At 38.6% G+C, this 12,612-nt stretch overlaps 1 protein-coding gene across 3 annotated transcripts in view; it reads right to left on the bottom strand.

The window, feature by feature from the left end:
- ttll7 (tubulin tyrosine ligase like 7) overlaps positions 1–12,044 on the bottom strand; it is a 79,736-nt gene extending 67,692 nt beyond the window's left edge. The window contains exons 1-3 of one of the 3 annotated variants that reach the window (XR_002289955.2): positions 11,453–12,044; positions 3,143–3,523; positions 1,745–1,876 (exon numbers count right to left, since the gene is read on the bottom strand). Coding sequence is in view for 2 of the 3 variants with exons in the window: in XM_020702299.2 (XP_020557958.1) it covers positions 1,745–1,876; positions 3,143–3,167 (157 nt within the window). In the remaining variant the exon portion in view is untranslated. The remainder of the gene's footprint in view (positions 1–1,744; positions 1,877–3,142; positions 3,524–11,452) is intronic. The other 2 variants (XM_020702299.2, XM_004067739.4) reach the window with 2 other exon arrangements.
- Positions 12,045–12,612: the final 568 nt, after the last annotated feature.

Genomic DNA, 12,612 nt, shown 5'->3' with positions numbered 1-12,612 from the left:
CATTGGGAGGAATGCTTACAATGCTATTTTGGCTTTTCAACAACAACAAAAAGCAGTTAGATGGCCTTAACAAAAAAAAAAAACATATCTATATAAAAGCTGAACTGTTGCTGTATTATCTGTTTAGTTCTACCTAAACTTAAATTAGTTTCAATGCAGGAACTTTAATATCAAAAATTACTTTTGAAAAATCATTTTATGAAGAAAAAAGAGGTTATCTGTGGTGTTGCCATGAATCTCTTAAATTGGCTGACATTTAGATGAATATATATTTACTTTGTGAAAAAAGGAGGCGAACATAGAAAATACACAAATAGATACTTCAGGATCCTTGAGCCACCTATTCATGTAGGTGCTGTTTATTTAAATGGTAGCAGAAACTATTTTTCTATTTTAACCACAGCAACACTTTTTTTATTCTCAAACTTTAAATCCCACTAAAACAATCAAATTACCGTAATTTCTGGATTATAAACCGCTACTTTTGTCACATGCTTTCAACCTTGCGGCTTATTCAATGATGCGGCTAATTTATGCATGTTTATTTTCTTTTTTTTATGCATGTTTTCTAACGGCCGCTAGGGGAGCTCGAGCAGAAAGGGTAAGAGTGAGACAGGGGGAATACGGTATATGTGTCAAGGAAGACGCAAGTTTAATGTAAATTCCCACTTTGTGAATGAATAGCATGAACAGACCCTCATCATGGAAAATTCAAGAAGAAATGCAGATGACGCAGCTTTCAAGTTAAAAGCAATCGCTTAAAGCAGTGTGAAAAAAAATCCACCGTCAAAAAAAAATCCACCGTCACCAGCGGGTTTGGAAAAGCCGGTCTGCTGCGAAACGGAGAGGACAGCGCAAGCTCAGGAGTGAATTTGCCTCAGGAAGAGAGTGACACTGACAACGACAACAAAGGAGAGACTGAGAGAGTGTTTGGCGAAGAATGTCTGACGCTATACCAATCCCACACTGAGGAGGACGACTTCCATGGTTTCAGTGCACTGGAGGCGTGTGCAGCCATAAAGTTACGGCTGCTCTCAGTGACTTTTACCAGTATGTTTTTTTAACCAGCCCTTCTAGTGCTGTTACTAACATATTGCTGCCGAGTTACTGTCAGGCACTGTTTGGAATAGAGCTGTGACGGTGTGGGATTTTTTTGATCACCGCGGTGATGAAGCAGCAGGAGTTGCGGCGTTGCGACACGTCGCAAATGGATACCGGTGCAAGTAATAATTACAAAGCACTATTCTTTATTAACAAATAACAGTAACATCTAACTACTAACTATCTAACTATTGAACTAACTATATAGGTGCTGTAGAACGAGGATGTGTATGTGTGTCAGCGCGCTGCTGCGTGTGTAAGAGGAAGGAGCGAAGTGCTGCAGCGCAAGAGTGAGTGAGAGCGCTCCTTGCACTGGATGCGCTCTCCCCTCTTTCTTACACACGCGGCGCCGCGGTTTCAGCACATACACATCCTCATTCTACAACACGTTTCAATGTGGGCACATGCAGCTTATAGACAGGTGCGGCTTGTGTATGTACAAAATGGTTTATCCTTTGAAAATGAAATGGTTTATAATCAGGTGCGCTCTGTAGTCCGGAAATTACGGTAACCAGTTGAGTGTTTTGAATAATCCTCGGCTGTCAATAAATCTAAATTAGATCTCCGATATATTAAGCAGTGTAATAGATAAATAAATGTTTAAAAACATAGTCATGCATCTGAAATAGTGTTATGGGCATACCAATCTCATATTTAGTGCCAGCGACGTTGGCAGAAATGGTGCCTTTCTTCTTTTTTGAATGCATCTTCCTCTTCCCGCTGCTCTGGTAGGAACCTGAAGATGGCACGTTCACGGGGGATGCTCCTTGATCCTCTGGAGAAGACAGTATACAAGACTAGCAAATCCCATGCTGTGCTTCACAATGGCAACAGAACAGTGTTTTTTTGTGTCTCTGCAAGGAATGTTGTGAAACAGGTGGATCAAAATCCTGGTGATTGAATGTCAGTACATCGATGCAGAGAGGCTAACAAGTCTTTTTTGCAAGTCCAAGTCATTGGATGTGAGTTTAAGTCAAGTCGCCAGCCTTAAATGTGATGGTTAAAGTTAAAACAAATGTTTTATTGCCACAGCTTTTCATTAGAGTATGTTAAAAGAACTTGTGGGGAAACACTAATAGGTGTGTTTTGTATGTGGAGACCTTTGCTAAAACTGATGTCCTGGAGCTAAAAAAAAAAAAAAGAACACACCAATTCTTTTTCACCAATTCTACTATGCCTTAGTCACAACTGCCCTTACGGGTAGATCTGGGCGGTCTGGTGGTGAAAAATGATAAACTCTGTGATATCAAAGTCTTAGACTGCTCCACGAACCATAGATTGAAGATGTTAATGCACATTTCTTGTCTATGGGCATGCTCCAGGCAACCAGTTGTAGCAAACGCTTAAAAACATGCAAGAATAAAGTAGTCTCACCTACTTTACGCATGCACGACGTACAGATTTTTCATTTTTTTCAACCCTCCTGAACCCTGCGCAATGCTGAAGGAGGCTGTTAGTGCTGTTCAAGTCATAAGTGAGCCACTCTTGCGGGCTACTCGTGCACTGCCTGACTGTTAGAATTCAGGAAATTTAGCAGTGTGTAGTTTTTGTGGACATCCTATGGGCATTAGGGTAGATTATCCGATGCGGCATTTGTGTGCCGTCAGTAAGGAAGTGTGGTGTAAGGACACCGTACCACAGCATCACCTGTACGTCCTAAGTGCATCCAACTTATATAATCCTCACATTAGTTTACAATACACTAACCAAACGCACAACAATGAGATGTTCCATATTCTGGACATACCTTGAGGTGGCTTGACCAGCCTCAAGGGAACCGCAAGACACACCTTCATTCTGTATGGGTCAACCCCCCCCCCGTACCCCAAAATCTGAGTCTCAAGTCAGGGTATGCACTTCTCCTTCCATGTAGCAATATCCTTAACCTAAGTCTTGTGAGTCCGTGTGAGTGTATACATGAGGGAATGTGTTACTGTTTTGTCTCTGTGCTACCCTGTGTGAGAAAGATATGCAAAGTTGCAGAGCAACCAGCTAAATCAAGTCATGAAATCCCTTTGAGGAATGAAATTTTCTTGCTCACCTCCATCATTTGGAGGGGAGGGCATCTCAGGGAGTACAAGAGTGAAGGGGTAAGCTAAGCTTTTTGCCAAGCTAGGCGGGCAGGCTGCACGGGGTGCTCACAGCACCCTCCTAGGGGGTCTCCCACACTAATTACTCTTCTCTGTCCAGGGCAGTGTGGACAATGTGGTTCAGAACAGCCCGATGGATCATCTGAGCATCTCTGCAGCCCCCTTCAGCAGCATTAGCAGAGGAATCTTTGAGAACGGGGAGTTAGAGAACGTGCCGATGGTGGGAAGGTGTTAGAGGGGGAGGACTCCTGAAGGAGCTGTACAATCCAAGCTTATTTAGAGCCCCAAGAGGAGATGGAGGGGCGGGGGGGTGCCATAGGGGCTGGGAAATCCTGTGGAGGAGAAAAGAAAACATACTTTACAGCTGCAAAACAGTAGTAGCGAATTGACCAAGATTGACTGCAGAGCACTTTGTGGTTTGGTGTGTATTATCTTACTCCACTAGAGAGCATTGGGGCACCAGCAGCAGAATGCAGGCTTAACACATGTGATACCTGATCCAGCAGTTTAAAGAGTTTCATGCAGCTCTCACGCTGGACTTACCGTGCAACTTATTAAATAATGTATCTACAACAAGCTATGTGATCAGTGCTGAAAAAGTTTGCTTCTGTTTTAGAGTATTCTTAGATTTTCCACTGTAATACTAATAAATCCTGTGAATTTAGGAATTTCCTACCACAGTGCTCAGTATCAACATTTTTCCGTTTTTTATTTTTTGTGGAGGAAATAATAAAAAATACTCCTTAAGTGAAACATTTTCTACCTAAGAACTACAGCTTTTGGGGAGGCATGTGCTGTTTATGTTTATTCAAGTTTACTAACCCAGAAGTTACATAAAAAGATCAAGAGCGCCCTCTAGAGGTGAAGGTACGGTAAAACACTGCTTTACTTGTATCGTTTATATTTCACACACTCACTCTGCTGTGGGATCAGCGAGCACATGTGAGCTTAAGAAGATAAGCACCCATGCTAGCTTGCAAATCAGCCTCATCGATTCTATCGACGGCCTCTGAGCAAATTAGAATGAAGAAACAATCTGATCGCTTGATCTCTCAGTGGTCCTCACTGCGAGGCTGGCTCTGGCTGCGCTAAGCACAGGGCATTGATCTTGACTAAAATGGGATGAGCAGAGAGTGGAAGAGCAGCCACAAAGAGTCAAAGTGATAAAGTGAGTTTAGCTGTGCTGTTGACAATCCGTCCCCAGCTCCCAGTGGCATACTGTAGCGACTCAGTGCAGGAGTCACAGAACACTGCCTCTGTAAGGCCGCTGGCCCTGCTGGGTGTGATGTAAACCCTCAGGAACAAGGGCAGATCTGACGGGTACATGTGTTGCAACTAAAACACTTCCAACATTTATCTTTGACACATTGATTCTCTGGTGTAGGTCATTTGACAGAACAATCACACACAACTGAAGGAAACAGGATTAAAAGTGATGTAACTGTTGTCATTTGATGTTTTTGGTGTTTTTAACATCTTCTTGTGGTATTTGTCTATTAGTAGAGGATTTATATTAAGAAAACTAAGCTTAAGATTTCATTTCTGAGTATTTCTCCGTTGTTGCTAATCAGGAGAAGATGAAAGCCTTGTGTTTGAAACAGCACTTTTTGGGATGCAGAAAATACGGCGTGCGGGCAAATGCTCCCTGCTCTGAGCTTTCAGCAACATGGATGGGAAGGCCAAGCGGCGCGCCAACTGTCTCAAAGGTGAAATTCGAAATAAATTACTGTAGCTCTGCAGAAGCTACGTCCTAGAAAACCACAAAGACTTTTTTTTTTTGGCTAAAAATCACATGATCGTAATTAAAAGACCACTTGGAGTGCTTTTAAAATAGCTTAGACTGGGTCTTTAAAAAAAAAGGAAAGAGAGGATGATAGAAACTTGCTTCAAAATATTTCTCCCTTCCTTTGTAAATAAATTCAACATGTCGAGTTTGCTGAATATTAGCAATTCTGGCTAAAAGCTTTGTTTAAAAAATGTCAGCAATAAAGTAAAACTATAAAAGGTTGTTGGCAAAAATAAACAAAGTTTTAAAGTACTTCACTGTTAGTAAAACTAAACTTTGTTTTGTTCTTAACATAAAAAATCCCAATGTGGTTTACAGAACTGTTAGCAACATTAAAAAGGGATTGTTTTTCTTTGAAAAAAATTGTTTTTGATTTAATTGGCTTCAAGACAAGTTTAATATGACACAAATATGAAGATGACCGTGGCTTTTCCATTTCTCTCACAGCGAAAGGTGAATATGGATCAGTGAAATCACTTTGTCACTGGATCCAACAGATTACTATGTATGCAAGTCAACTTTTAGCAGCTAAAGACAAACTGAAACAATCCTCTTCAGCAAGCAGCAACTAAAAAAAGCATCAACAGTCAAAAATGTAGGCATTATTGATAGACTCTGACTTGAACTTTAACAGTCACATCAGATCTATTCCTACTTCAGCATTTTAACATCTTGAGACATCGCAAGAATCAAATGTAAAGACCTCATGAATTTACTTGTTTATCTCAGAAGGTTAGGTTACAACAGTCTGCTAACTGGACTCGGTAAAGAGGCTGCAGTCCATCCAGAATACTGCTACCTGTGTTCCCAAACAAATCCCAAAGTCTGATCTGTCCTCAGGTCTTTGCACTGGCTTCAGAGAGTCGACCTTAAAGCGGCTCCGCTTGTGCATAAGTCTCTCTATGGCTTAGCACCAACGTACATCTCTGACATGTTGGTTCCACATGAACCACCTCAGACTCTGAGAAGCTCAGGGAAAAGCCCTCTGCTGACGCCCAGAGTCGAGACTAAACCCAGTGAAGCAGCGCTTCGTTTTCATACGGATAAAACCCAAAGCAGTCCTCCTGATGTTGTTAGACAAACTTTTATTATGACAATGTTCAAGTCCAACTCAAAGCTATTATTTTTTGCTCACTGTATGACCGATGAAAGTCTTTAACTAGCACTCTTAACTAATATTTAATTCATAACTTTTTTTTATCCTAATTTTTGTCTTTGGGCTTTTATTTTGTAATTGCACTTGAGATTCCCCATTTGTTTGAAATGTGCTGAACAAATAAAACGTGCCTTGCCAACTTCAAAACAATTTAAAGTACATATCTTTTTATTCACAATCCACCCCCATTTTTCTAATTTATGTCTCTGAACAAGGTCAAAAATACTGCTGATGTCACCAGTTTATAGTCAAAAATACAGTCCTTACATCTCATTTTATAAGCATTTTATTCACTTTCTACATACTTTAAAATACCCTATTTTTAAAATAAGACAAAAGGTTTAGAATAAATAAAAGCCATTCAATTGCATATTACTAAATTGTTTCACTATACAATTCTACTACAAAAAAAACTTTGTACACTTAAAATTAATCTATTTCAATTTCTCTTTTCTAATATTTGTTGCTTCTAGCAAATTAAAATCAAAACCATACAGTCTTGACATCCCCTGAGGTCTGTAACTATATTTTAGCTTTACTTTAGGGGACAGCATAACAATGACATTTTCGGTGGAAAATTTGTATCCTCATACTTAACCAATAGCTGAAACCATTACAAGCTTTCACCAGGAGAGGGAGCCAAAGACCTATATAAGATAGGAGGGGTGAGCAGCTTTCCTAAGAATGTTTATGTCATCACATCTCATCTCCCTTTGCCACACAGCACAAAAAAGCATTGTTAGGAGTCAGCTCTACACACCCGTCATCTGTGACACTCTTTATTCCATTGGCCTAAGCAAATAACAGAAGCATGTTTGTTCACCCCATTGCAACATAGCTGCCTCACACGAGTTGTTACCATATACAATGTTGATCTCACATGTATACCAGCAGATTTCAATAAGTCTTTAAAGACCCTCGCCAAGGAAAATGGTGTTTTTGGTGTTTTTAACATGTTCTTGTGGCGTTTTTCTCATGATAGAGGACATATATATGGAAAATAAAGATTAAAACTCAGTTTTTGAGCATTTCTCTATGGAAATCATTGTGAATCTGGAGCAAAAAATGCAGTTTGAAAAAGCTGGTAGTTGTTATGTACAAACTCCATTCAGCAGGGCACAGGCTCCCTGCTCTGCTCCATTCCGATGCAGAGAAACAGATCCATTAGCATCTTTGTTTTCCTCGCCCGAGCTAACATCTGGATTAATACTGTACGGCTGGATAGCTCTACAATCCAGCCGTACAGTATTGGAAAACAATATTGTTTGCCAAAAATGGCAAACAATATTGTTTGCCAAAAATGGCAAACAATATTGTTTGCCATTTTTGCTGCACTGCTAATGTTAGCTTAGGGCACTGTGAGGGGCTGTAAGCTAGCAAGAGAGAGTGTAAACACAGAGATGACGGGAAATAAGGGCAGACTCACTCTGCGCCAACGGCCCAACCCACAACTCCAAGGCAAATTTTTGATGAACTCTTGCCAGACTGTGGAGACTATGTCCTAGAAAAGGAAAATTATTTTTGCCTTAAAATGACATAATAAAACGACCACTGGTAACAGGTTCTGAAATAGATAAAAAGATGATTGGGGTGGGACTTTAAATCAGGATTTCTTCCGAAATCTTTGCGACAACTAGGAAGCAATGGTCAAAGATCTACGCATTTTTTAAGAACTTCATTCACAAAGAAAACACCAGAAGTTCTGTAAAAAGCAAGTCAAGGGAAAAACGTTTTTTTTTTTAGTATCGTGTTTGATATGAAACATTGATAAAGTAAAAGTTTCTAATTAGCTTGGCTACAGATGAGCAAAATCTGTTAAAAAAAATGGTTCATTTCCCGTCATTAACATTGTACAGACATGCAAGAGAAGGCATGGACAAAATATAATCCCATGCTCCTCCAATGCAATATTGCTGACAAATACATGTAAACATACAAAAAAGAAACTACTGGTAAATTGTGTCAATTCCAGTATGTCTTTAATATGAAATAATGAATTCAGTAAATAATAATGTCGCTCACAAGTCTTGAGAAACTGTCGTCGTTGGAATAACAGATAGAAAACACCTCAAAGAAGGTCGTCAGTCGATATAATGCAACAAAAGGTAATTATTCAATGATTTATGTTATTGCTACAGTAACAATTCTGACGTAAATTGGCCCAAAAGCTCTCCATGCTTTCATTCAGATGAAACTACAGTTTCTGATAATTCAGTTTTTTGTGTTTTTACTTGTTGGCAAGTTAAAAGTTAAAAATTTGATGTTACAATTTTCACATTTTATTTTTTATAATAAAGGAGGTTTATCTAATAGTTTACACTTGCCAAAGGTAAAAGAAGAAAACATAAATTGGAGAGTAACTTTTTTTAAATAAAAGATTAACAAACTTGCTATGACCAGTACACACTTTAAACACTTTTAATTTAAAAATAAAAACATAGAATCAAAAAACTGACAAAGTTCAAAATATTTATCAACTCTTAAAACTGAAATGTAAGAGTAAAGCCAATATTTAAAAAAAAGAAATATGAATATGAAAATATCGTCTTTTTTATAAATCCAACTTAAAAATATTAGCTGTCATGAAGAACCAGCTCTGCTGCAGATCCCAGCTTTGTTGATGTTTACTTTTTAAGTTTATTGTGTTTTCTATGATGATTGATTTTATTCTAGGTCTTAATTTAAGTAATTTTGCAGCAGTAATTTAACCAAAGCAAATTTGAAAAGATGAAAGGATTCCTAGGTGAGTAGGTTTTGCTACTAGGACAAGCAAGACAATTTTCCAAGTAAGTTTGTAAAGCTTTCCAAAATCTTTTTAGGGCAATCTGTGTCTTCTGTTCATCCACAGCCATCTGTTAACTGATGTGTAAAAGAGTTTCTTATCAACCATAGCAACTTACGGGAATAATAGGCAACCTGGTGATGAGTGTCAAGCCTTGGATTTTGAACCCCAAGCTAACCAGTTGGTAAATTAATTCAAACTGTTTTATTTAATTGACTTAAAAATATATTGCTCTAAGCCATTATTTAGTTGTTTCATGCATGTTTTGGATCAAATCCGAATGTTTTGGGGGCGCAAACATAAAAGAAAGCAAATAAACTCATTGCAGGAGCAATGGCTCCACATTTTCAATTGACACACAACTCTCGTGTGTAAACTAAAATGCTTCTGAATTACATTATAGTGCAGTGATTTGATGTCATAAAAAAAGCATTTAATGTTCTAAAAATTAAATCATTGTTAGTAAATGTCAGACCAAAACGCACTATTTATGACTATAAACTGGGTCTTGCCTAATCTAAAACAAAAAGTTTAGAACTAATAACAAATCTAAAATTAACTTGAATTGACCCATTTCTAAATTGAATATGAAGGACATACATTAATGAATACACAAAATGATTATCAATTTTAGAATTTTTACAAAGATTAAAAGAAATATGTCATTTTTAAAGTCCCACTCCAATCAAAATTTTATCTAAATATGGTGGGATGCAGCGCTAGGGGGGTCCACCTCTGATCGGAATATTGCAGGTTTGATTCCCGCCCACGTGTGAAAGTGCTCTTGGGCAAGACACTGAACCTGGTGGTTATAGGTTGACTCCAGCGTTCGGCAGCGGAGCCGCCATCAGTGTGTGAATGTGTGCATGAATGGGTGAATGGGCCTGTGACTGTAAAGCGCTCCTTTGGGGTAGATAGAAAAGCGCTATATAAGTATACGCCATTTACCATTTAATTCAAAAGCTCTCCCAGTGGTCTTAATAAGGATCTTAGCATTGGTAAAATCATAAAACCAGTGGTGTTTTCTAGGACATAGTTTCTGCAGACTGGCAGTAGTTCATCTGAAATTGGCCTTTTAGTTGTGGGTGGGACTGATGGTGCACAGTAAGCCTATCCTGACTTCCCAGCATCCCTTTGAGTCGACTCATTCCCACTAGTTTACAGCCCGTCACTCCCACAACCTAAAATTGTTGGTGCAACAAAAATTGGCAAGCACTATCCAGCAGGATAGTTCTAAGCCAGATGCCAACTCGGATGAGGAAAATGAAGACGGACGTGGATCTATGTCTGCAAATGGATGCATCAGAATGAAATTGAACATGAAGCTTGTAGGCCCCCAATTGTAGCACATATGTCACTGCTACAGCCTGTTTTAAACTGCATTTTTTCTTCCACTCCTGATTCACAACAATTGTTATAAAGAAATACTCTTTATATGCGTCCTCCATCATGAGGAAAATGCCACAAGAATATGTTAAAAACCCTAAAATCATTATATTGATTGGAGTGGGTCTTTAAACATTCACCACTACCAAGAATGCAGGGGAGCTCCCACTTCATCACAATCCTTTGGTGCATAATTTAAGCTAAAGATGAAAAATGGGATTCATGTCCCAGTCAATGGTACATGGTGCAGCAGAAGAAATTCCCACCAATAAAACCACTGCAGCATGAGCTCATATGAAACTATAAATCAAATGTGAACAGGTTAGCGGCTGATAGTGTCTTTTACAGGTAATACAGGTATGACGACTGACACTCAAGAGAACAGAAACAACTGGGATTTTTTTTATTAATTTAAAGATTAGGCATATCAAACCCAACTTAATCCGTATTACCGAGTTATGATCAAAGGCTGGATAATCTGTTATAACATAATCCATCTGCTCTGTCTGTTGGGGGGTGGTCAGTCTTCTCATTCACGCCAGAGTGAATGAACTCACCCATTTGTAAATGTAATTGAGCAACTCTAATTCATCACAGATGTCTATATACGAAGAATAGGCCTAGAAGAGTTTTATTAGAGGCCCTTTCAAAGTAACCACGAGCGAGGTCATTACTACTGTAAAGTGCTGGACTCACTCACTGAATTACATCTATCAGCAGCCAAGCAGCAGATTTGGTATCTCCAAATCGTTGGGGGTAATAGTAGTAGGCCATTCCATTTCAAATTAAAATAGCCTTCAAAACCCGCATAAAATCCACTACTGATAAATACAATTTCATAACAGTAAAACTACGTGAACCCACACACAAAACTAAAGAAAACATGAATTATTTGCTAGAAAACACTTGCTAACGATTTGATGCTAACGGTCAGGTGAAAAAGCAAAGAAAAGAGGATAACCAATTAAACTTACAGCGAACACCAATGCGTGTGTTTATTTGGGTGTTTAGAGGTAAATTCAAATAATTATTTAAACCAATAATAATTTCAAATAACTCTTGAAATAATCCCTAGAAAGCCAAATGACCCTTGATCGCTAGCTTAAACACCTAGCAGAATGTGCTGGCAAGAAGCCGACTGTTATCGTTACCTTGTTTCTTCCAGGCGCTGACAGAGCAGCTCTCTGGCTGGTCTCATTCGGAAGACACGGCTGCCGCTCGGAGAGGCTCTGAGGCCTATTTGTGAGAAGAAGCCCACTCCCAGAAGTACCACGAGGGCTACTGAGTGCTTTTATTGTACACAGCTTTTACAGCTGGAATCTGACAATTATTTAAAGACAAGAAAATCTGCAGGAAAAATTGTAGTTCCCCCCTGTGTGCTGGGAGTACTGGAGCGAGACCACGGGCAAAACCATTCCCAAAAAATAAAGGGGGGGGTTGCTGAACAAAAGCTTAAATTCAGGTGGCAATCAGGTACTTGTTAATAGGATGGAACGTAATATATTTATTACATATTAACTGATTCGCTACAAGCACATTAAAGTCAATTAATACTATACCACTATAATGTGTTATTGGGCGTACACGGATTTAATATCTTCAAATCAGAGTTGGCTACAGCCCCTCCAACTTGCAGATGTACAAACATAGGCTAGCAACCTAGCAACTGTGTCGCTGACCATGGTGCTAAAAAACAACCTGCCGCTACTGGGAGCGTTTGCTCAGAAGTCGTAAAGCTGCAGTTCAGTTTATCAATAGGCTTTTTGCGTTAAACATGTTTTTTTTACTATCAAACTTGTACAATAAAGTCTATTTTTAAATCATCAGGGAAATGTACTAGTCCCTTGAAGATTTTTGCATTTGATTTTTGAGGACTGGTGTTTTTCTTTGTCATTATTAACACATATCGTATTAACACAAAACCAACAATACATATTGTTCAAATGGTCTAGCCCATATGCATAAAAGTAAATGCATTTATCATTGCACAAATCTTTTGAATAAAAGTGATTACAAATTAGCGTACACACTAACACTTAAAGTAAAGTAAGTAAATCTCAGTCTTAACACAGACAGATTTAAGGTTCTGCACCTGTTTAGCAGTCAACAGTTCAATTAAGGTCAATTACTGTAAAGCAGGACCTTGCTAAGAGGAAATATGAAATAAAAATGACAAAACAATAATGTTGGATTATTATATTTACAAGAAAAGTTCAGAAAAGAAAACAACTCATGTAACAATAACTTAGCATTTATTTTTTTCTCAGACCACATAGCACATATCTCACAATAACAAACCTGGGTTTGGTGC

The sequence above is a fragment of the Oryzias latipes genome, chromosome 4 (assembly GCF_002234675.1).
Source record: "Oryzias latipes chromosome 4, ASM223467v1".
NCBI classification, from domain to species: Eukaryota; Metazoa; Chordata; class Actinopteri; order Beloniformes; family Adrianichthyidae; genus Oryzias; species Oryzias latipes.
This window is presented reverse-complemented; position numbering and strand designations above follow the sequence as displayed.